This window comes from Plectropomus leopardus, chromosome 1, assembly GCF_026936395.1.
Source record: "Plectropomus leopardus strain MGB_pleo_1.0 chromosome 1, ASM2693639v1, whole genome shotgun sequence".
Lineage (NCBI taxonomy): Eukaryota > Metazoa > Chordata > Actinopteri > Perciformes > Serranidae > Plectropomus > Plectropomus leopardus.
Window position 1 is genome coordinate 23,983,602 of NC_142176.1, and position 26,251 is coordinate 24,009,852.

Below are 26,251 nucleotides of genomic sequence, written 5' to 3' on the forward strand. Positions count from 1 at the left end.
TTAAGTCCTACACTGAAATCAGCGGTGCAGCATCATTGCTCCTCGGTGAGCTCAGTGGACCTGACTCATCAGCTTTCACAGATTCGTGAATCAGAGCGTCAGCTGTGCTTTTCCTTCTTCTGGGAAAATGGCTGCGCTGTTTGCTGCCTTGTAGTAGCCCCATTTATTTTTATGGCTTAATTACCATACTTATGTCTAGTAATTTGTATTTTTGTTGCTCGTCTGTTTTCTACACAATAATTAGGGCTGGGCGTTGATTTGAATATGCTGTCTGGGAGACGTTCAGAGCTGCAGCACGGGGGTTAACTGAGTGACTAGTGTATGGATTAACTACACACACACACACACAAACTATACACATGAATATACTGATGAGTTAACACCGTTTTCAACATTTGATTTTGTATGCATTTGTGTGTGCAGAATAACCTTCGGTACATCACAGTACAAATTGAAAACCTGCCTCTCTATTTTTCCACACCTCCCAAAAAACAGATTAAAAAAAATAGAACAGTGTGTTTAGCTGAGTGAAAATGTGTTACACTATTTGTGTGTGTGTGTGTGTGTGTGTGTTTAGGGGAAAGGGGTTGTGGGTTTTGGGATGCGTCGGTTTTGTTGCAACATTCCTCCCCATGGGACTGTGATTGTGGCGTGTGTGTGTATGTGTGTGTGTGTGTGTGTGACAGTGTGTGACAGTGTGTGAGAGTGTGCTGGCGACAGTCGCCTGTCTGTCCTGGCTGACGCTCACCACATGGAGCTATTTACACCAAGCACACTCCGCCCCCCCAGACACACACACACACACACACACACACACACACACACACACACACGTGTTTTGGTCTTTGCCTCTCTCACTTTGTGTGATCTCATGTTCTTATTCTCTCGACCACTTTCTCTCTCTTTTTGTGTCGGTGTGTTTGTGTGGTCCTTCAGGCTTTTGTGTCTCCTCCGTCCAGTGGTTCATTGTTTTCAGAAGGTGAAGCTGTGTTTGACTGGAAGCAGGTGGCAGGCAGGGCTGTGTGTGTGTGTGTGTGTGTGTGTGTGTGTGTGTGTGTGTGTGTGTGTGTGTGTGTGTGTGTGTGTGTGTGTGTGTGTGTGTGTGTGTGTGTAATCACTGTTATCAGTGCTATCTGCCAGAAGACAGGTGAGGGCAGAGAGCACGCACACACACACACACACACACACACACACACACACACACACACACACACACACACACACACACACACACACACACACACAGAGACATCTGCCTGCTGTTATCGACTGTTGTCGTCATTGTTAAATTGCCCCGCACTTCCTCATCATCCTCATCTTCTTTTTCTTTATTGTCTTCCTCCAGTTTCTTCCTCCTCTCACTCTCTGTTGCAGCCTTTTATGGTACAGCCGTTTATTGTCAGCAAACAACATAACCTCCTGTTTTTCCTTTAATGGGTCAACTCAAACTTTTGTAACTGAATCCAGTGTAAAAATGAATATCTGCACACCATCATTTATTTTTTCAGAAACATAAAACATCTGTAGAAACAATTGTGTCTGTTTTTTTCATTTAGTCTAAATGTTAAATTAAAAAAAATCTTTGAAGAGTCCTCTTGAAATTGCAGATTAAATTGGATTTTTAATGACTTGATGACTCACCTATGAAAAGGATTTATTGTGGATTGGATCACAGTCTCCCAACAACATGGGAACTCATGGAACTTCATAAAAATATTGAACCCAAAACGTTATATACTCTCAAATTCCTTATGTTGTCTCGTCTATTTGTTGTGTATCCAGGGTGTCTGCGGGTTATTTAAAAGTCTTCATATGTCTTAATTAATAAATATTAGGTCTTAAAAACCATTAAATAGTCTTAGATTTGATTTCGTGAGGTCTAATGGCACAGATACACCAAACCAACATCTGTGAACTAGCTGCGACAAAAGCACCCTGCTGCGTCACCTCACATCCTCACAGCCAACCCGCACACACGTTCTGCACCTGTGTGAGAGAAAATACTCCTCCAGACCAGCACGTGGCGGTCGTATGAAACCAGAAGACCGTCATGAGTCAGTTTGCCAGTTAACATTAACAGCTCAATCCTATGTTGAAAGAGCAAATCTTTTTGCTGTGCGCCACTGAACAACAACACAAACAATCAGGAAACGTTTCTGCTAAAGAGCTCAGTGACTTAAGAAAGACAATCTTACCTTATATAACAAATGTATTTTAATCTCACTCCTTCTTGACTATAGCTCTTTGTTTTCCTCACTTTATTTCTCTTCTTATTAAACTCGCTGTTTAACTGTAGCACGAGATCTTGCCAGCCGCCATCATGTCAACAACGCTGCATAACGTCACCCACAGGCAGGAGCGTTTATTGGTCTGAGGCCTTCTGGTAGTTGGAAGGTTTTTTTTACCTCTTGAGCAAAAGTGTCACAACTAGAACAGCCAGTCAGTAATTTCATTACCTGACGGGTTCGGCCACTGAAAAAAGCTGGCTAGCACCGACGTGACCAACGGTGCTGGAAACACCACAGGGACGAGGGCCACAGACCGCCAAACATTGTCAGACGGCTGACCCTTGGCCTGGTGTGTCAGGGCCTTTATTTGCCACAAACATGTTATCTAATTTCATTTATTGACCTTTTGATTTCTTTATGTCAAAATGAGTCAAACTCTTTTGCATGAAAGTCCACATTTCTGATGTGACAATTCTTAAAATCTACCACTGAATCTAATACTGCCTTTTTACTTTATACTTGCACTTACCTGTTGGCAAAATGCAGATTGACCTAAGTCATTTGAATATTGCCATTTAAAACAGACCAGGACCACATATATAGCCTACTACTTGCCTTAATACTTTTTTGCAATGCTTGAATGAGAAAAAGATGATTTTTCCAAACGTTTGTCTTAAAACATATGACTTTAACCACCACCAGTGGTTAAAAGTGATCTTAAAAATGTTTAAGAAGCATTGAATTTAAGTGTGGTATACCTGTAGACACCCTGAGTGTATCATTTCATTAAAACAGTTCTAAAGTCTTACTAAAATGGTGCACATACTGCATTATTTCACTCACATATTTGTGTGAATTTTTATTGTTGTGAGCAAAACTAGGCAAAAAGTTTCACTATTAAATACAGAAACCACACCAGAAAATCATTTTTACCTAACGGGCTGGATAGCTAGTGACAGTGAAGTGGGTGGTCTGAGTTGTATATTATTGTGTAATTTATGTGTCTGGAATGAGCAGATAAGGTTGTGCAAATTTGGGTTGTGAAACAACAATTATTTTAGCAGCTGAGAGTAAATCTTAAGGAATTTGTTCTGGGTGGTGACACTTGGCATATTGAAGAAACAGATGGCTCTTTACAGCAGGACTCTTTAAATGGCACTATGCTATAGTAAGATATTTGTGGCGCCTCAGCCTCTCTGCCTCTCTGCCTCTCTGCCTCTCTGCCTCTCTTCTGATTACGATTAGTTTAACAAGCTTTATTAATGTGAATGGCATGACAAGTATGTCAGTGCGTTTAAGGTGAATATATTATTGAGCAATCGTGATAAATTGCAGAGCAAACTGTCAAATGAAGGTTCACATTTTGTAATTATAATGTCGCTGATGACATGATGTATCAAAGGGAAAATTTTACCACCTTTTGGTGGAATGATTGGCTGCGGGGGGCTGAAGATCTGTTTTTTTGTGATTGTGAAAATTTGAGCCAAAGGACTTTATAGTCACCTGTACTGATGTCAGGTTTGACCTCCTGGCAGCTCAAAAGAAAGTCACCGTCACTGCAGTCTCATTTTTAAAGTAAAGATACTCCAAATTATCAAGCAACACACTGAAGATGTACTACCAACCAAATGTAAAACCAACTTTTTTTCCCTTCTCCATTCTCAGCTGCCTTTCCTGTCCAGTCGTGCGGTGCAGCTGGGATCTCTCTACGTCCGAGGACTCGGCCACCTGCTGGGTGCCAACTGTGCCAGTGGCTGCCCGCTGCCCAGCGCTGCCCTGATGCCTTGGCACAGCTTCGATGGACGGCTGTTCCACTCAAAGTACCTGCTGGCACATAGCGGCACAGAGAAGACTGTGTTGCTGGACGGTGATGTGAGTGGAGACAGTAAAACAAAAAGGGGACTGTGTGTGTGTGTGTGTGTGTGTGTGTGTGTGTGTGTGTGTGTGTGTATACTGTTGCAAATGCTTGTATGACTTCCTGTAATTTTTCCTGTTTTTCTATGTATGAACAATATGATTTGAAGACGGTTAATCCAGAGTGTGTTTTTGTGTGTCTCTCTCTTCAGCCGTCCTGTCTGTCTCTGTTTCTCCGCCTGAGAGAGAAACTTACAGAAGCCTGCAGGAAGCGAGGCAGAGTACTGCAGTCCAGACCCCATAAACCAGAACATAAAACCACACCAGGACCCAGATACAGAGAAAGACACACAGGTGAGACATAAAACTGACTTACATGTCTGTAGAAATCCAGTAGCCACTTACAGCCACCTGCCTTTCACTGATGTTATTCAGTACAAGTGAGCACTTCCTTTTTACTTGTGTTTGGTGTTGTATGTGGACAGTTTCAGTGTGTCAGAGAAAGAAAATCATTAGTGCGTGACTGTGAGTAAGTTTTGTCAGTTTTGTCAGTAAAGATGTTGCCGTATATATGTAAAACAATTGAAAAATGCCAGTAAACTACAACATAAATAGGTTCACAATCAGGGCTGAGGTATTTGATTGTGAAGTTTCAAAGTGCCAACACCGGTACCCTTAAAGTGCTACTGATATTAACAGAGAATTTCATTTGAAACCTTTTCTTTCTACTTAATTTTATACCCATCATGTGAATGGAAGCATTCAGATGCATAAATGCCACAAGACGCCACAGGCATGTAGTACAGCCATTCTTTGAACATTTTGGTGGCATCTTGGCATGCAAAACATCCAACTCCATCAACACAACAAGCTCGACTTCACCACAGACTGTGTGAGATGTAGCTGCTGTTTTAGGGGGGCAGTTGCACATTGCATGAAATCAAAGAATGCTTGAGGTGAGTTGCTGCTACCAATTCATACAAATTGCCTTTTTTTTTTCCCAAGATCTGGGTACAAAAAGGATCAATAGCAGTTGTAGCTTGACTGGAGAAGTTTCGATACTGCTCTGTACTGGGTTATTACCTTAAAGGTATTGAGTACCGATACCCTTAGTCACAACGAATGATAAGGGTACGGAAAGTGTGCCTTTAAATGTGCAAAATTTAGTTTAAATTGTATTATTGATTATTTTCAAACACAAAATCAAGGCTATGTTAAATGTATACTATGAAAGATTGTTGGTTTCTGCTTGTAAACACGCTCGCCAGCATTAGTGAAATTAAAAGCCAATGCCAGATTGCCTCTCGTTTGGTGTTTCGCCCTCCTGTATTTGCATTTTTTTCAGTGCTGAGTCTATACGATGCCTGCTGCTTACAGTCTGGCGCCTGGTTGCAACCTTTTTACAAAGCCCCGAGCCTACCTGAGCGCTGAGGGGGTACACGCCCACAAACATCCCGAACACAGAAAAGGAAAAGAAAATAAGAAAATACAGACAGAGGGCAGAGTCTGATGAAAAATACACTGCCACACATTTCTAGTGGAATATAACTGATTTAGAGGAATTACATCTGTATGAGTCTATACATTATTTTTTTTTATTGGGGAAAATATTGCATCGTATCTTTTAGCACTAAAATGAGCATGTTCAGTTGTTTCGATCAGTAGTTTTAAATTTGTTGAGATATTGTGTGTTTAAGAGTGATTTCATACCTTTGTGTTTTGCTATTCCCCTGCTCTTACTCAACTCTCACTTGGTCTGTGAACATTGGTTTTGTGTTGTTTCGTGTAACATAATTATGTTGCTATTTTGGCCAGGACTCTTTGGAAAAAGAGTTTTTGATCTGGTGACCATCATGGTTAAATAAAGGTCAGAGAGAGAAAACCGTTTTGACCTGAATTAAGAAATATTATGGTGTCTGTAGAGTGCCCTGGTGGCCCAGTGGTTAAAATGCATACCATGTAACCACAGTGTCCTTGTTGCAAATCTGGCTGGGACCTTTTGTCGCATGTCACATCCCTCTTTGTCTTCCTGCTTTTCCTTTTTTTGTATGCTGTAAAATCTTCAATAAATAGGCCTAAAAACATTATAAAATTGATGTTATGATGCCTGGATTATTTTTAAGGCTCCAGTAGTTCAGTTTTTATGTTTTGTCTTTATTTCGAATCATCGTTCAGAGTACAGAGAAGAAAAAAACTCTGTGGCTCATATTAAAAAACTGATGAAAATTCTCCTGGAGCCGAACAGAGAAGCAGCATTTTAATCTGACATTTCATCTGTGGTTGTAGTTCTCTGGTGCCCCTCAAGGAACCACATTACCCAGAGGGCCGCGCTGTAACGAGCTCCATGTGTGCTGCGGCCTTAATGCATACCGGCGTGTGTGCGCGCGCACACACACACACATGTGCACACTTGGATCGGAGACTTGCTTTGTCAGTGCACTAGTAATAGTAGGTTTCTGTTTATAGGCTGGGAGAACTCTATTTTAAGACACACAACAAGACTAACTGATTACAGACCTCTCTCCTCTGTCTCTCCCCTCTTTGTGCTCCCCTTCCCCTCAGTCGTTCCCCTCCGTCTAACTCGTCAGCCTTTTATTTCTCTTCCATTTTTTCTCCACCCTCTCTGTTGCCTTATTTCTTGCTGTTGCTCTCTTTCTGGTGCTGCATGCAGAGCTGGGATTTATGCTTTAATAAACAGATTTTCAAACACATTCACCCTCTTACCCACATACCACCCTGTTTTTTGTTCATGTGGCCTTTCTGTATGTGATGCGCTTCTCTGTTTGAGCTCCCTGTTGGTACAAGACTCATCTGTAGTTTACAGACTCCGTCCTGCTTGGTGGACAGTCTCAGAAGACGACTCAGCAGCAGCTTATGAAATGTGAACCCGCAGTTTCTGTTCAACCCTCTGACTCCTTGTAAACCTTTTGCCACTGTTTCTCTGCGTGCCGTGTTTGCGCAGAGTCTCCGAATTGCGCCGAACTGTCTGCGTTTTGCCCAAGTCGACCCTTGTGGGTCTCATGAGGATGTTTCTGGTTTTATAGATGGAAGGCTGTACACTCTTTATACCTCAGTGTTTCATTTCTGCCAGACGCAGACACCAATCATTACTACAGAACTGTGGGGATATTCTGTGTGTGTGTGTGTGTGTGTGTGTGTGAGGGAGACAGAGAGTTTGTGTGTGCGTGAGAGTAGTGGTGGCGCTATGTGGTATCGTTGAGGGCCCGGTTTGGTTTTTGTTTGGAATCAGGCCTGATGTTTAGTCTCCTCAGCAAATATCTCCTCTGCCCGCCTGCCCTTGCAATTACACTCTCGCAGTGAATCCAGTATAGCTGCTCTCCCACGTCTCTTCAGGTTATTTCTGTCCAAAAAGACAAAAAGTGTATGAAAACAACCTCATTTTCAGATTGACTCCCACTCGTAGAGCACATTTTACTTCGGCTGAGGGTCGTGTTGTACCTCTCTCCTCAAATCTGTCCTCAGATGGTGTTACTTTTCTCCTCTGACATTGGAAGAACACATTTTCTCTAATCTCTCTCTCTAATCTTATTTCTCTCCCTCTTTTGGTTTTACTCTGAATCTCTAAGAAACTTTTCCAAAAGACATGCCAACCACAGCGATAGATCTTAAGGAAAGTGTTGGTGCTTGTGGCCTGACTGACACATCCACTTGTGCATGGCGTGCTTTCATGTGCTTTTTTTCCTGCACTTTCACACTCAGCGAGTGGATTGATGATAGGAGGGCGGCCTGATTTAGCCGAGCAGGCTACAGCTTCCTTTTGGCAACATCTAAAGTTGGATTTGGTTTTTTATTTCAAGCACTTTGTAATTGGCTTAAAATCTGCCACATCTTTCAGGGTTCCTTATGTGAAAAGTGTGTCACAAGCTTTTCTGAGAGCGAGGGTTTTAATAGTAGCTAAACAGAAGTAGGAAAGTATTTAGGTCTTTCTGTCTTTTTATTGATTTTGTAACCAATAGTAGAGCAGCAGATCATAATACAAAACATATGTTTCATCCTTGTTTGTTTTTTTTTTGTTTGATGACAGTTGACAAGAAGATCTGTGAGCATTCAGCTTTGTGAAAATTTATTTTCTCTGAATAATTCAGCTTTCGACACTGGCAGTGTTTGTCAGGCTTGATGAGTGTGTATGTCCGCTGTGATATGCCGTTTGGTTTTTTTTTGGCTGTTCTGTGGGAAGCCTTGAAATAATTGTGGACAGACTTTAAAGACAAGCGGCGTGTGTGTGTGTGTGTGTGTGTGTGTGTGTGTGTGTGTGTGTTTGAAAAAAACAGTGGCGCAATTGTTGATCCTCTTTTCACATGGTGCGGCATTTAACCAACGTACACTAAGATTGTTGAATCCTGTAAAGCCAAATTTACAGGTCTGATTAGTTAATTCCCAGAATCCTGTAACTCAGTTGTTTTGATTTTTCCTTCCACAACTTCACTGCTTTAGTTCGCTCTTACGTCTCTCATCAGCATCAATTTTGCTGCAGCTGTCCGATCAACCCTCTGTACCAAACGGCAGACAGAAATAAGCTAGATCCACACTATTACATTTTCATTTTAAAACGCATAACTATCACTACGTGTATGCCTTTTGTCCACACTGCTCTGGCATTTTGGAACCCCTAAATTGGAGACCTTCGAAAACATTGCTTGTCTCTGATTTAGTCTGAAATTATATATTATTGCATTCAATGCATTATAGCATTATTGCTGGGTCTATATTCCTTTTGTGAATTCATCCTTTTTTATTCGGTTCTTTCCCGCTGACGTGGCCTCCTCCGAAAATGGATAATGCTTCCGGCCAGTGAAGCTCTGATAGTTCACAGAATTTGCTTTGCCAATGCCTTCCAGTTTGTTTTACACTGCAGTGACCGCCTTATATCAGAGACCATCGTTTAGGTTCACTTTAGGTTGATTTACTGTGTCAGGTAGGGTTTTGCCACCGCCCTGCCCCTTTAGGAGACGAGCAGCAGTCCTCAGTTTACTCATTCCATTGGGAAAAGTGAACAAGGGCACAAATTATGACCGTTCCCTTACTCCATTGTCACTGAAGTAAATGTTGGGTCCATTCATCAGGAGCCCTGGCTCTACGTAACATTCTGGCACTGAAATGGCATTTTTTCAGACAGACAAATCAGGAAAAGATTAACTTTTTTTGAGACATGTCTGTTTTTTCAACATACTCTTGCGAGATTTGGCAGCACCTGACGTCGGTTGATATCAGAAATTAAGCTAGCAGATAAAAAGAAGCAGCAAAATTATAAGCAAACATTAAATTTGTTTATGGTATTGTATTTTTTCATTCATATTTAATCCATCTACACGGTGTTTACTACATTTCCAAACAAGGCAGGAGTATGAGGGAAGAAACGGCCATGCCCACTTAGGAGACCGGAAGTAAATACCCTTTCGTATCATTGGCACAGTTTGTAATGAGGAGTTATAGCCGATCTTTGCTCATACTCCTGTGTTAATTTAAGTAAGAGTACTACCTTGTCGTCGCTTCAAACAAAGAAATAATCGTCTTTTCACCATCTCCGTAGCTTTTTCTGTAACCATGCAACCAACCAAAGAAAATCTGCTACCTGTTTACCAGCAGCATGAGCATGCCCAGTCTATGCGAATGGTCGTGTGATGTGCATTTTCATATGTAAATACAAACTACAAACAACTTCCTCACTTTTTCTCCGATTCTTATCCCCGTTATGAAGAAGCCAGCAAATTTATAGCTGATCGCTTTTTAGGAATAATGTCACTCAGAGGGTCTGAAAAGTCGCTAAATGTGGCAAATAAAGTCACTAAGTTGGCAACACTTGAGGCACCTGTGCTGTACTGTTCACACAAGACAAAATGAGCATCATAGCAAAACAGAATGTGGCGCAATAATCGTTTTATCTCGATAACCTTATTTTAATAATTGTTGGAAGCCAGAATCATAACTGAAAATATAATTTGATTAATAAACGCTACGTTCGAACACATGATCTCCAGCAGGCTGGTGTCTGGCGGATGTCTGCTGTCTGTTAAATATTACACTTCTCCCTTTCAGGTCGGCCTCCAGCTGGTGATGAGAACTGGAGAGAAAGAGGAGAGACAACAGGAGGCCATCGACGTGGCGGAGGATGGAGGGAGAGAGGAGACCCGAGTGAACATGAAAGCAGGGAGAGACTGTGGGAGAGAGGAGGAGGAATGAGAGGAGGCCATTTTCACCCTCATCCTAATTATAATCCTAACTGGCATGATGGAGGACCCCACAACTGGAGCCGACCTCCAAGACAGTCTAGAGGACGATCGTGCCACAGCAGAGGGAGACACCAACTGGCTCCGAGGTAACACCGTTGTGGTACTAGATGTTCTCCTTTCTCTCTAATGTCTCTTATGTTCTTATCTGCTCTATAATTTACCGTTTCGTCCTCACCTCTCCTCTCAGATGGTCGCAGCCTCCTGCACCAGGAACGTGACTTGACCCTGAACAGATAGGAGAGAAGAGGAGGATTAGAGGGGAGGATTTGAGGAGTTAAGAGGATGGGAGAGACATGATGAAAGGAGTGAAAGAATCAAATTTCTCTGAACAAACTGATTAGTGAATTATCTGTCAGGAATGTTTGTCCAAAGGATGCAGTAGATCGAGAAATGGGGATTAGGAGGAGGCAGAGTGAAGAGATTAGGGAATACCTCATTTGCCAGTGAAACCTAAATTCGTCTTTTCGTGCATCTCAAAATAATCCTGTAGATGTACTAATAAAGTCAATCATTTGACTTTATCTCAGGGCAACTTACCTGTCTCAGTGTGACAGAAAATGAACAGCACTCTTCAAACAAACACAGAAATGAGCCACTTCAAATGCACTGAGGAGTGGATTAACGGTTAATCCTCAAGCCTGTTTTTACTTCTTATCTGTGACAATAAAAGAGCAAAGATCTTAAAAGCTGTGTGTCCAGTAGCATAATCCTTTTAAAGGACATTTTAACTGGAGAAACAGTAATGCTGGTATCAGATATCGGCTGAAATAGGGCATTAGTGCAGCAGATTTATACACCTCTGTAAACTGATACCAAGAGCCGTTTGTGACACGTCAAAAACAAAGTGAGGGAACTGCCTCTTTTTCCATACAAAGAAGAACTCCAGCTGTCTGTAATGGACGCTAATGGAGGAACAGTTTTAACTGTTTTATACTCAGTCTCAAAGGCATAACCGTTTTCTTTTGATGCTGGCGCATTGTTTCTTATTTGAAATACAGGTTTAACTGATGGTGTTTTTTTAAAGTCAGATATGATTCTAATAGTTTGGGGCAAGGAAAAGCCAATAGTCGATTAATCAAGTTTACATATATAAGTCACTGATAACTGTTAAATGAAAATATGTTTTTCTGAATTTTCACATTTACTCGTTAACAGTTAGCAGAAAAATAATATTCAATTCGCTGTACTGCTTAAAGGCTACAATCGGACCTTCCAACAAGTTTTAAGTTGGAATGTTTTCTTGTACGTTACTCAGCACTGGAGTCGAATCAGTCAACACTCTTTAAATGTCAATATGTCAGCTTTGACCATTCATCTGTTTGTATTGTCTTTCTCACATGATATATGCTTCAGTTATGAATGCATCTTCAAACGCTTAAAAAAAGACGAATTTCAACCCTATTATGTGAGTGCAAATATTCTATTTCCTCTTGTTGTTTTGGTGCTCTGTACCGCTGATCAGAAGGGCATCGAACGTGCATGTGTGTGTGCTGCATTGCTAAGGGAATGTATAGCCTTTACAGTCAGGCCGGCAGTCTTCCTGTAGCAACCTGAATGTCGTAAAACCTCACCAGAGAGGAAAAGGATGCAGAGAAAGTTCCACAGCCTGAGTGCTCTCAATCCTGTGTGTGTGTGTGCGTGTGTGTGTGTGTGTGTGTTTGCCTACAAGCAGTGCTGTAAAGAAGTGTAAGTGAATTTCTTACCAGATGGAAAAAAATGAGGGGAAGTCAGAGTGTTGATACAGGGATGGGACTGTGTTTGGTGTGACAGAGCTGAGAGTTACATCAGTTTATTCTTCATCCATTGGAGTTGATCCATTGATGATCCACTCATTAGGCAGATACAGACTGATATGAGCTATATGTTTTAGATGAATTGATGCTTAATCTGTATCATTTAATCTGGCTTGATCTTGAAACATGGACACGAAATATTCTGGAAGAATGACAATCCTGGAGACTTCACTAAATGATAGCATGTATATATCTGTGTTTTCTGTACACTATCCAGGTTTTGAATCCCCCAGACTTAAAAAAAACACTCAGCACATGGACTGTGTTTGTGATAATAATCTTTATATGTTGTGCAGCAATCTTACATGTTGTGTTGTTTTGTTTTGTTTTGTTTTTTTTTGGGGGGGGTGGCTTTTTACAGTGTTTTTCTGTAATTTTAGAATTACTTACAAGTTAAAATTAAATTTAAAATAATGAAAAACCATATAATGCTGTTGGACATTTGCATGGTTGTGCAAATCTTTGTTTCCCTGAATCTCTACAACGGAGATCAGAAGTGCAAACTTGGCATGACTTAGAGATCCCTTTTGCACTGCCTGTTCAAGGCGGGAATGTTGCAGCGTTATCCCACCTTGCCATTTTATATAAAAGATACAGTTGTGGAATGGGGGAAAGAGTTGTCTCACCTTTAAGCTGGCAGTGCCAAATTGATAACTGCATAAATGGGGTAGCTGGCAGGACGTGCGATCTATTGCCGGGAGATTTGAAAAGCAGCTGCTAACTCAAAAGGAGAGCAGCAACCAAAAATGTTCGAAAATTGGGGAGATAATGAGGTCCAGGAGCTCCTTGCCCTCCGACCAGAGGATGAGATCATCCACCGTAAAACTACAACAGTAAATTATTGTCATTGCCATGTTATGCCTTTGTCGTTGTTTAGAAAGCGCTGCTGATGTGAATGTTATATGTCACAATAGTGGCCGACGCTTCTGTGTTTAAGATCGCGCTTGTCACGCCTCTTTTTCTTCCCAAATGCGAACATGCCGTCTACACTGACACACTGGGGCGGCATTATGCTGCCGTTGTTTATTTCTTTAAAAAAAAAGAAGCAAAGGCGGCATAAAGAAAGGTCTTCTTAGAGGCCCTATTGCATGATCTCCAAGTTAAAGAGGTTCAGACTCACAATGGCCCTATCAATGGGAAATATCCAAGTTGAAAATACCAAATATTTCCCTTATAGTGACCACATTATAATTATAGTGAGCTGCATATTTAGATAATGCTGTTAGTATAGGCAGAGCAATGTGCCATTTTCACACATGATGTGATGTGTAAAACTGTCAGTATATTTACAGAGTCAATACATGCATGAAAGAAGCCGTTCATTCTTTGCTGATTTAGGAAAAATAAATCATTTTATCTTGATGCCGAAGTTTGAACAGGGGTTAGAGGGACAGCTCAGTGATCATTAGAAGTTTTAAAGGGATGTGACCAGAGCACCACTCCCTGTTTCTCTTCTCAGTCCAGAGGAGCAGAAGAAACAACTGTGTGTGTGTGTGTGTGTGTGTGTGTGTGTGTGTGTGTGTGTGTGTGTGTGTGTGTGTGTGTGTGTGTGTGTTTTTAGGTTAGTAACTGTGGTAAGTGCAGTGGGTGTGTACATGAGGAGGGGCGACAAGGGTGGGGCACCCAACACACACAAATGACTTGGGGTCCATTTGCCCCGTCTACAAAATAACAATAACAGGAGGAGGGATGTTTTCTGTGGTGAAGAGGAAGCAAGAGATGGAAAGTTAAAAAGAGAGGAAGAGGGAAAAAAATAAAGTGGAAGACGGAAATGAAGGAGCGTAAAGCAGAGAGAAGTAAACATTGAGAAGAGGAAGGCGACAAAAATCAGGAGTAGAGGAAACACCAGAGGAGTGTGTGATGGAGAAGTGGAAGACTAAGCAGATAGAGAGTGACAGAAAACAGGATGAGAGGAGAAAAGAGAGGAGGTGAATTTAGAGGAGAGGAAAGACAGAAGTATTAGGAACACAAGCAATTTGAGTTGGTAGTCTTGCCTCGACCACAGGAAACCCTGTTGGCTGCTCGACAGATCAGCTTCCTGCCCGTGTGGTGGAGGTCTGGGTGTGGCCCCTCCACCAGCAGGGACACAAACAGTCAAACCCCCTTTGGAGGCCTCCTCCCTGGGATCGACTCAGGCCTCTTTCCTCTCCAGTGGCAGTCACTCAACAGGCTGTTTTCTCTATTTTGTCTTACACTCTCTCTCAGTCTTAGTCTTATCTAAACTCTCTGAGGCTTTCTTCTTGCCCCAGTCTTCAAAGTAGGCGCCCCCTTGTGTAATCCATCTGGACCGAGGGGATTTGATTTAAACCGTTGTGGTGTCCAACGGTGGCCACAATGGGTGGCACCTAAATGGATCCCACTGTGACCACAAAACCACTTCAACAAAATTCACCCAAAGCAAAGTGCCACTTTGTGGCAGTTTCATAATTCCACACATTTACCTCTAGAAAGGTAGCCTGGTAAAACCATCCGGATAACATGAGCTCAACGCTTTGTTTCTCTCTCTGTATCAGTCCGGACTCGCTGCCACCTTCGGTGGGTGAGAGTACTCGCTTTGACAGACAAACATTAACACCAGCCTCTACAACACAAATACAGTCAGGTAGACATTAACGGCCTAAAATATATAATTTATTTAAATTTACCATTTTATGTTATGTGTACCTCAATGACAACAATCCCCATGAGGTTTTTGCGATACACCTACATTGCCAGCATGATGTTATTTCACCATTTCTCATTCAGCAACCAGCTGCCTCTAGACTGCTGAATACCAGCTGGCAGCATCCTTGTTAGCACTTGTTGCTGCAGGAGCCGCCATTACTATCAAGCACAATGCAGTCCCTTACTGGCTGCTTACATTTTTAAACTGCAGTGTGATTGGCTACTTATGTTGGGGGATCCCTTATTGGCTCGACTGGACTATAAGCTCTGAAAAGTGTTTGAGGCAGCAGAGGGTCCAGTGCTACATTGTGTATTATTGGTCACAGGTGTTCTGGATGTTATGATTTTCTCCCGGTGAATATAATGGCTTCGTGACTTGGGTAATCCCCCTTTTCTGGAGGACCACCATGAGGATTACATGTGTGGTTTTAATTAAAATGTCTCAACAACATTTGAATGCATAGCCATTAAATTTGGTTCAGGCATTCATGTTTCCCATGAGATGAATTATAATAACTTTTATGATCCTTTCATCAAAATTTATGGTTTCTGTATATATGTACTGTGTTCCTCATAGGTCCTACCATGGTCACACAGTTTTTTACTTTTCCATGTTGTTCAGCCGAATACAGCAAAGAAAGCTGCTCTTCTTCCTCCTGTTAGGAGGTTGTGTCTGGTTATGCATTCCTTCAGTGCGTACGCATCCACTGAAGTATGATCAGCTCGTGCAGTCCCTGCAGATGATGGATAGATGGATGATTAGAACCAAATACATGCAAAAGTATAATTACCATCAGCCTAAAAGCGGTTTCACACCAAGCACAGATTTTCATCTGGAAAATTTGCACGGAAGTTTATGAAAGCGGATTTTTGCAGAGGAAAAATTACTAGACGGCCCTTGATTTCAGCAGATTTCCAAGTACGGAAATGTATGTTGGACCAGTGAAATCCTTCGTCGCAACCGATGTCATACCTCAAGGTCATAGCTTGCTTGCTGTCAAAATGGGGATTGCTTCATTAATTTGGTTTCTGCTTCAGCTGGGATACAATTAAGATGCTAATATAGCTGACATGCACTTGATCATGTTATTTGTTGGTCACAGTGTCATTCAAACAAAACCACATGGCTAATTATTGCAAAGAATGACATCATTGGACCACACGGTGCCCGCCTATCAGACCCTAATCAAACAATCCATACCTGCTGGCATTATGTAGCTTTATACACAGCCGTGGTTCCATAACGGTAGTTAAGGTTTATGCCCCAAGAAGAACAAGATATTCACGTTTCTTAATGGATGGGTGATTGTCCGATCGGAGGTCTTATGTTTGGAGCTGCCAAATGTTGCAGTTTTAAAGTTATAAAGTGGTGTAGTTGCCACGAATCTGCAGGGATTGCAGGAAAAGTGTATTTGTTAGAGACACAGGACTTTTGAGCAAAGGCCGTTTGTTTTGGGGTTTTTTTTTTTGTGTGGAGTAGGCACATGGGTACGATTTAGGAGGGAACTCCAAGTGACCTGAGATGGATGACGCTCCGTTATTTGTTCATATTCTGAGCATCATCCAATTACAGCATTTTGGGAGAAAGCGTGAGAGGAGACATCAATTTACCTCAGCCACAACACCACTTGTTAACACATAGCACAGTTCCAACAAACCAGCTGTTATAGGAGCTAATTGTTATCATTATACAGTGAATAACATGTGTTTCAGTAAGTTAAAAAGCACCTTCAGGTTGACGTGTTATGTAAAAACCTCCCACTTAGTATTTTCTCCTTCTTAGATACAGGATGAGCTTCACAGAGGAAAAGCTGTTAGATACAATTAGAAACACAATATTTTTAAAAACTTTCTTTTGTCTAAATGATCCGTTTTTATGCGATGATACCTCTTTATTCATCACAACTATTGTTGCATTTAGATTGACATGCAAAAGAAGATGGCCTGTTTTTTTCTTGGTTGTGTGTATGTGTGTGTATGTGTGTGTGTGTGTGTGTGTGTGTGTGCATGTACACACACACAAAGACAGAATCTTGGCGACAGAAATGGCTCTGTTATTTTGTTGTTTCTGTCGATTTTACACAGGCACGCACCAAAGTGACACAGGCATCCAAAAATACACAGAGCCATAGTGACCAAATATAACCCTTCTGTATTTACAACAGAGACTATAAATATAAACGTCTTTCTTTAGCTGAGGCCAAAACACAGAGGGAACAACTCCCAGACTGCTTTGTGTGTGTGTGTGTGTGTGTGTGTGTGTACGTGAGAGAGAGTAACCAAAACTAGCACAGTCAAGACTCCTGCGTGAAGTAGGATGTGGACCCCTCTATCAGTGTCTCTCTGAAATCTCATTTTTCCCCGAAATCTTTTGAATTTCTTAAGGAAGTGCAGTTAGTGACAGTGGGCTCCATGGTGACAGCTTGACTGACCATCACAAAGGGGCGGGGCTTAGCGATAGGTCAGTTGTGGAGATGCATTGTATATTCTGTTTCTACTCTGTTTACAGCTGCTATTGTAACTTTTAAAGATATATAGTTAAACATGATGGTCAGAACTATCTAACTTCTGCTGTGCTTATTTATGTAATGTGTTGCTTAGCTCGTGCCTTTGATGAACCAAATCTACTGGCATTGAAGCTAAGCAATGTAGCCTACTGCTATGGAGGGGGATGCAAAAAACATATTAAAGCCATCTAAAAATGCAAATATCAGTTTAAATGTACACTATACTTAGAAACCATTCATTGCATTAACTAACATATTAACTGACAACGCCATCAGGTTTCACTATCCATTAAGTCCAATTGTTGCTTTTGTACACCTTTGCACAGTTATGGTGACAGACTCTCTGTCCACCTCCCTACACTCATGTTGTTGAGTGTATTTCATTTGCCAAAAAATGGACCGAATGCACAATAAACAAAATAAAGATAGATGATTTAGTTAAAGGTTCTATAGAAACCACTATAATATTGTCAATGTTATTTCTTTTGGCCAGATCATTTTGAAATTCTGATATTATGCCACCTCTAACTGTAAAGTTACTTCTTCAAATGTTGATTCGTTTGCATAATACAGAAGTTATATGTGACTGTTGTACGTTGAGGTTTTTCCTCAACAGCAGAAGACAAATGTGTGTCCTCTCTCCACACCACCATGTCAACATCAGCTCACTCTGTGTGTTTGGCTCCAGCGGTGCGTCGGAGCTCTCCCTCTCTCCCTTCTCTCATCCTCCTTTATCTCTTTCCACCTCCACCCATTGCTCCGTCGCTCTTTTTCCTTTCGTGTATCTCCATCGCTCCCTTCCACAGCCTCCCCCCTCCTCCTCCTCCTCCTCTCCTCTCTCTGTCTGTCCGTGAATGAATGCTCTCTGACTAGTGGAACATATGCTGCTGGTTGTTCAATACCCTCCCTCTGAGCGGGGGCGCATCCATGCATGTGTGTGTGTGTGTGTGTGTGTGTGTGTGTGTGTGTGTGTGTGTGAGACCCAGAGTGTCGTGGGTGTGTGTTTGTGTGTCTGTCCCTGTGTGAATACGAGTGTGTGTGTTCATTGAAACATATGCCCCCTGTTGCACATCGGCCATCTGTTCCTTGAATGGACTGATGGAGTGCTGCTGTAACCATGGCGATAGGCCATTCAGTCAAATAGCCCGTCAAACAACCCCTGGCTCTGTGTGTGCGTGTGTGTGTGTGTGCGTGCGTACGTGTATGTGTGTTTGTATGTGTTTATGTTTAGGAATTGACTGGCAGAGTGGAGGAATTCCCACATGTTGATGAAATGAGGTTGACCCTCAAAGACGACCTGCTCCTACGTTTTCCCGTTTCTCCTTTGGTCTCTCCATGTTCACACTGATTTTTTGTATACTGTAGCTGTCTCCAGGAGACCCACTAACCCAGTCAGAGCATTTAAAAACCAGAAAGAAAACATTGTACAATTTTATAGATCGACAAAGACATTAATATGTGTATTTTAAAAATAACATATATTAGCAGTTTTGAAGGATTGAAGAGAGAGAGAGGTAAAGAAACAATATCATAGGGTACACTTGGGGTATTGTATTATCTTATATTCAGATAAGTTTTAATTTAATCTCTATCACAATAAGAAGTAATAAAATGGTTTCTTGCTTGAGCTTATATCTGCTGCTTCTTAGAGTTTTGCATCAATCTGAAGTTTGTTTTCTTAAAAAAAAAGTATGAAAGAAGCTCGAGAAAGTGTTATGTTGTGTTGTTAAAGACGACAAAAATGATTAAATATTTTCTCTTGTTTGTTTTTTTTGGATACTTAAAAGAGTTTTAAAACAACAACAACAACAACACACACACACACACACACACACACACACACACACACACACACACACACACACACACAAACAATAACAGCAGCAAGGCAACAGTGAAAATGAATATTGAGTTTCAACTGTCTCTAACCACTGGTCTATTCAACTGCACCCTCAGTCAGACCATTCAGCAACCCCACCCTCAGTCACACGCACACACACACACACACACACACACACACACCCTGTTCCACCCAGTGCAGTGGTCTGCTGGCCATATGTCAGCCCATCTCCTCAGAGAGACCTCCTGGGACCCCCATTTCTTTTGTGTGTGTGTGTGTGTGTGTGTGTGTGTGTGTGTGTGTGTGTGTATGTGTGTGTGTGTTCTCTAATGCGTTTCCCATCTCCTCTCACTATCTGTCCCATGACAAGGATTTGGCCCACGCAAGAGATTTACTAAAAACAAATGTAATTTACTAAAAACAAATGTAATTTATTATATAACTAATGTTAACAGAAAAAAACAACAGGGTGTGTAGAAATGAAAGCAGTGCATGGATGTGTGTGTGTGTGAGCTGTGTAGGTGTTGAGGGTGCAAATGCAAAGAAGATGATGTGGAGTGGATGTTGGAATAGAGAGACAGGAGCAGGCACATGGGCCAGCACGTACCCTTTCTTCCACCAAGAAAGTTTATGTTTATGCAAATATTTCTTAAATGTGGGAAAAAAGTGATAGACCCTTTTCCTGGAAATATTTGGCTTTTCAGCTATTCGTTCATTGTGTAGGCATTCGGTTTTCATTTTAAGGAATTTTGATTTTTTTTTTCTTTTTTTCCTGAGGACGAATGTCATTTCAGTGTTTGTGAGAAAAAGTGAATAATTACACCTTTAAGCTTAGATTTGCTTTAGTTATGTCCTGCCTCTTTTTGCATCGAACAGTGCATAGTAAGGTCTTTGAACCCAACACCTCAAGAGTTTGGGTTGGTCCGCTCGGCCCATCTTTTTGTCTCTCTGTTTATCATGATACTGCTGCTGCAGCTGTCAAACATACAGTGACAGAAATGATAATTTCACCCAATGGTTGTAAACAGGTTTGTTGACTGAGTCGTGGTGTCAGTGTGAGCAGCATCCGAACATAAACACATGAGCCTCCCCGCAGCTCACCCTGAGTGGATCCAGTCCTGCAGCACAGAGCAGGAGAACTTCTGCTGTAGTGGTAACACTGAAAAGAGCTAAATGTGGTCAGCAGGAAGTGATGTACACCCCCTGACCCCAAGTACAAAATGTTGAGATCAAAATGAGCACCAAAGCTCAAATGCTCAACAAAGTGCCCTGCAGCTCGACAAAAATGCAGATCATAATGCTTTGCCATCACAAAATTCCAGCCACCACATAAACACAAAACTGGAATGACCACATAAGTGCCAAACCAAAGCAGCACACCAAGAGGTTCCTCTAAACAAAGACTAACTGGCCAACCAAAACGTCCCAAGACACAAAACACAAAGAATAAAACCAAGGTACAACAAAGCTTTCACAAAACCAAAACAACCAAAGCCGACTGAGCTGCCACGTTACACACACAAAATACAACATACAGGTAGCACTTAGGAGTCAACGATTTCCTCATTGCCATTATTATCACTCCTCTCTTACCAAATCAAATTCCAAATCTATGGACTGTGGGGCATACCATGTTTGAGTCAGTGTGACACTACATCACAGCATCGAGAATTAACACAAAGCTTTTTTTAAATTATTGGCTGTTCTGTGTTTAATGTTACAAATCCACGAGACAGAAACGCATGTAGCCTTCTGGAACATGTGCAACTATGAAATAAAAAAGCCCAACCTTTACTTATCTAAAGCGTCTCAACACAAGTCTTAGGACCAATTCTGATGGTGGATTAAACGCAGTGATCCCACAAGAACCAAAAGGCAACCGCAAACTGACAACCCTTTAGAAATCAGGGATACGCCTCCAAAATGTTGTTCTCACCAGCGTTCTCCACCATACTAAAGTAAAAAACAAAACAAAAACACATCGTTGAGATCAACCAGTTCGGCCTACAATGCGGACACATTTCTCTGACAAACTGACATTTGGCCTCACTCACCAGTCACATACCTTTAATTCCAAGCAAAGGGCCTTATAAACCAAACAGTTAGATGAATAATGCTGTTCCCTTCCAACATACACCAAAACAAACTTCACAAAGTAAGTAGCCCCGCTAAATAACAGTTTGAATATTTTGAAAGTCTAATCTTTGTGGTGCAGACAAAAACTATTCACTGCTGTGAGTTCAAGAAGTTAAAACAGCAGACATGTTAAAATTTAAACCTGCTGCTCCAGTGTTTGGCCCCTGATGCCTGTTTACTGACATTGCTTTCTTCAGATATGATGATCAACTCAAAATTTTTCCTTGTTATTCTTAATTTAATTTCTTAATTTATTTTATTCATAGGGACAACACACATTAATTACCATTTCTGTAAATGTGCCAGTGTTAGCCATCGGGCTAATTTTCAACTGAAGTCTTTTGGCAAGATGTTTTGAAACCTGTAAAATGATAAAATTCACATAACAGCAGCAGGACACCATAAAGACAGCAATATCTACAACAAACAGGAACTCCCAAGACAGGACACAAGCCATGCAAAGCAACAAGAAACAGCAGAACAACAGTACAAAACAATAACCACAGTATACAGCATTTTAGCACAACATAGCCATGCACACAACATGTATCAACAACGTATAGCTTACAGCAACAACATATAGCATTTTAGCACATGCAGCATGAAGCGATGACACACACTTAGCAGAACATGCAGACATGCAGAACAGCAATAGCAACAAGAAACAGCAATGTACAGAAGCAGATAGAAATAATAATTAACAATATGTTCGTATGCACTAAAACAGGCAAGCAACATGACACAAAGTTAGACAGGTTGTCAGTAAAATAGATATTTCATACATCTATCGTCTGTGTGTTTAGACTGGATAAAAGAAGTGGATGAAGCATCTGTGAAGCTAATGAAGAAGTGCATCAAACCATTATTCTTTCTAATGGCCAAAAGGGGGAAACTCGCCTAAAGAAGTCTGAGAAAATGACCCTACTTCTCACTTAATTTATTACCTTGATAAACCTTTTCCTTATACGTTTATGGTCTCAATCACTAGTTTCAAGTCTTATTGAAACTAGTGATTGAGTCTTATATTATTTTATGTATTATGGTCCCATTTAGAGCTAAATAGATGATAAAGTAGGGTTTGCTTTAGGACATCACTACCTTGTGTTGACAAGTCACTACCACAGTTGTGTCCTTGCGTTCTCAGTCAGATCCACCCCTCGCTCCTTCACAGCTCCACCCTCTCGTCAGAATATGGTCACTACTGGCTCCAAAAAAACCAAAATGGCAGCTGCCAAAATTCGTAACTCCAGGCTTCAAAACAGTAGTCTACAGACCAGTGGGTGACAGACCATGGTGGCTTTACACTGGGTTCACACTGGGTTCAAACTCTAGAGTGGTTTTCTGTTAACCACACACAAGACACTCTCTGTTACACGGTTTACTAATGTGCTGCTCACGCTACACCTCCTCTGTTGGAGAGAGAGGGTCAGTTGAGGTGGTTCAGTCGTCTGAGTAGGACGCGTTAGAGGCATTACATATCCCATCTGGTCTGGGAACTCTAAAAAGAGCTGCAGAATGGGGCTAAAGGGAAGGCCATCTGGGCCACCATGCTGCCACTACGACCCACATCTGGATAGCAAGACCATGCGATAAATGGATAAAGCATCCATTATCTCAGTAGATGAACATAAGATGATGGGCATAATTCATGTTTAATATCACAAGATGATGATGATATAGTACAAAGCTTGGATACATCTTTGTTTGAAGTTTCAGGGTCTTTATGTCATTTTTTATGCTGTCAGGAGATATTTTCCAGACACGTAAAATCATAGAAACATTTGTGTAAAGACATCAAAGGACACCTTACGTTAACAATCATTTTGTGCGTGGTATATTATTCACACACACACACACACACACACACACACACACAGAGGGATTCACAGGGATGGTTGTTTGGCAGCTGAGACTCATTCCATGTTGTGGTGTTTTGTGTTTGAGCCCAAATTATGATCTTGGTTTAATGTCAACCACCTAAATTCTTTCCCATTTTGTTGGTCTCTCACCACTGTCTCCACGAACAGACATGCCTTAAATATACTGTTACATTTTCCAAAAGTAATGCTTTTGTTATTAGTGCTAATGCTGATTTGCTTTCATTGTGAAGAGCCATGACATGCTCATCCCAAGACAAGAGACAATTTTTTTTCTGATTTATAAAACTGAATATTTTGAGAATTACAGACAAAAACAAATAGATGTTTGAATGTTTAAAAAGACATGCTCAACATTTTTGTGTTTTGTTTATATATTGGACAGTTGTGTGCCTGTTTTGTGGTTGTGAGTGTTTGTTTGAAGATAAAGGAGATGTGAAGAAGGCAGCAGGGAGGACTCAAATTAGTCAGTTTCCTTCAGTGCGTCTGTTTAGATGTGAGCATGTGTAGGTGTGAGTGTGTGGGAAACTATTTTAACTCAAAATGTACAAACATTTTGCGCAATCACCAGAAAATCAGTTGCAGTAAGAGGCTAATTTATAAAAGACACAACTGAAACTTGTTTTCAGACTTGAACGGGTCACCTTCTAGGTGAGGAATTGATTCGTCCTCCCGAAGTTTCTCACATATGCACAAGTCTTCTTAAACACCCGTAAAAAGATTTTGATGTGTTAAATTCCTGTAGTTCCCCTTTGAATGAAATACGCTGGATTATCATCAGAGCTTGCTGTCAGCTGCTGTAATAGTGACTTTCCTTTGGTTGATTGCACTTCAGATAAGGTTTAGGACATGTGCCGTTGTTTCAGGACAGTTCGATTTTGACGTCTGGGTCAGCATCAACCTTCCACAAACTGTAACAGAGTCTCGGTGGACAGACTCAAGCTTCTGCTTTTTGTTGCTCTGCTCTGTCTTGAGCGTCGAAAGTTATCTTGGTTGACAGATCCAGAAAAAAACATGCACGCAGACATTATGGACACAACATAGTACGTGTATATGCGGAACTGTAAGATTGTGCAAAAATAACTGAATCATAGAAAATATTCAACAAACAGTACAACAGTGTCGTCAACTAGTTATGGTTAACCATAACTCTACATTCTGTATATAAGCATGCAAACTTGAGTTGCGTGGCACATCTGGTTGTGTGTGTTTGCGAGTGTTTTAGCTGCAAACTCTTGTAGCCTCAGACCACTTTCTGCTTATTTGTTTCCTTTTCTCTTGATGTCTTCTGTTTTGTTTTCTCTTTTCTGAGACCATTCTTACCACTTTGTCTCTTTTTCTCCTTTGTCTTTATTAAGAAGATCTGTGTCAGATTTGGGGGAATTTAGTGCAGTTGTATTTTCCTGACATCTGTGCAGAGACATCCATCCTTCCTCTCTACAGCTATATATAAGTCTTTAGTTCTGCTCAGAGCGAAGAGGTTCAGATAATTCATTATCCACTAGGTCAAGAAAGGAATTTTGTCCATGTACCTGTCTGTTTGTCCGTTATTATATTGTTGGTTTGACATCCACAAAAACCTTCAAGGGTTAGACAAGCGCTGTACACACTCACAGTGTACTCGTAATTATTTAAATACATCATGTTTTAGTACAGCAGTTTTACTTTGTTTTTGTGAAATTTCATAAAGTTCCTCTCTATATATTTTTCAATGTAAGTAAAAATACTTTGCTATGATTAATATTTTGTTTAACATAGTTTTCACTAATAACATAAAAAAAAAAGTGGAAAAAAAATGCTCTGGAAACAGATCGATGCTTTCTCCCTCATTGAGATATTCTGGATCTGGCTCACGTTAGGAAACATTGGAGAGATTCAGCCGTACATGTTTGAGCCTTAGTCAGGTGACTAGCATTATACAGATGTTAAATATAGTTAGCATCTTTTATTTGTTTGTTTTTTGTCAGTTTGTAGGCTAACTGGCGGTGGCTGACAGCATAGTGGTTGTTAAATATACAAGAACTTATGCTACAGTGGGGTTTTTTGCAGATAGGGGTCTGAATAAGGGTCTGAATAAGGGTCTGAAAAAAACCTGCACGCTCTGTTCTCTCAACTGATAAGTCAGCTCTGTTCTGGAGGTTTTAGCTTCTTTGCCGGTGCTGTGTGGAAGTCTGGTCCCCCTGTCAATATGTGTTTCCCACATTGGACAGCCACTGGTTTTAGTATTAATAATGTACCTAATCTAGCTTCCCCATGTGCGTTAGATTCTCAGATTTTAGGGAATGCAAAAACATTGCCCCCCTTAGTAGAGGAATGTGAAAGCAGCCCTCTTGCGACAAACTTTGCACGGATACTAGACAGTACAATCAAGGTCTGATATTTTGGAGGACATAAACAAAAGAAAAATACATTTTTGAGTGGAGGGTACATTTAAACAGTGGGCCACAGTGTGCGTGCGGTGAGTGTTGACACATTGACTGCTTCCATCTGCAGCAATTTTATGTTCATACTAAAAACATCCATTGTTTCGTCCATTACTGTGAGACAGTCATCTTCACAGATGTCTGGGTTTTTATTATTGTGTGATCTATTTTTTTTTTTCCTAAGTTTTATTGTCATTTACAAGTACAGATAAAAATCATAAAGTACAACAATAGTTTGCACCTTATGCAACCTGTCAGGCAATTTCAAAAGGCCAGCAAGCAAACTAACAAGAAAAACAAAGAACAGAAATACAGCAAAAGCAAAAATAGCAACAACAGCACCTACAAAAAAACAATTAAATAAAAAAAAAAACAACAGACAAACAACAACAACAAAACAGACAGATAAATAAGTATTTTAATTAAGAAAAAATAAATAGGAGGGTAAGTCTTACAGATCAGAGACTTGCTATTTTACTGTAGCAAGTGGATTTATGTGCATGAGTCTAACTGCATCATTGATATGTACAAACTGCAGTGTGGTCATATTTAGTTGTATTTTTCTGAGCCTTACAACATCAGAAGAACATCAGCACACCTGGACTTTGCTTTGCTGCAGATTATCCCTTTAACTACAGTGTCATGCTCATGCTGCCCCTCCCGCTGTTGGAAACTACC

General features: G+C 40.9%; 1 protein-coding gene across 4 annotated transcripts in view; it reads left to right on the forward strand.

The window, feature by feature from the left end:
- Positions 1–26,251, forward strand: part of fam120b (family with sequence similarity 120 member B) — a 44,279-nt gene that overhangs the window by 9,298 nt on the left and 8,730 nt on the right. For 2 of the 4 annotated variants that reach the window (XM_042486301.2, XM_088078306.1), the window contains exons 12-15: positions 3,894–4,100; positions 4,295–4,436; positions 10,140–10,419; positions 10,521–11,734. In XM_042486301.2, the coding sequence (XP_042342235.2) occupies positions 3,894–4,100; positions 4,295–4,436; positions 10,140–10,419; positions 10,521–10,551 (660 nt within the window). In that variant the 3' untranslated portion in view covers positions 10,552–11,734. Of the gene's footprint in view, positions 1–3,893; positions 4,101–4,294; positions 4,437–10,139; positions 10,420–10,520; positions 11,735–26,251 lie in introns of those variants that run through there. The other 2 variants (XR_015776738.1, XM_088078314.1) reach the window with 1 other exon arrangement.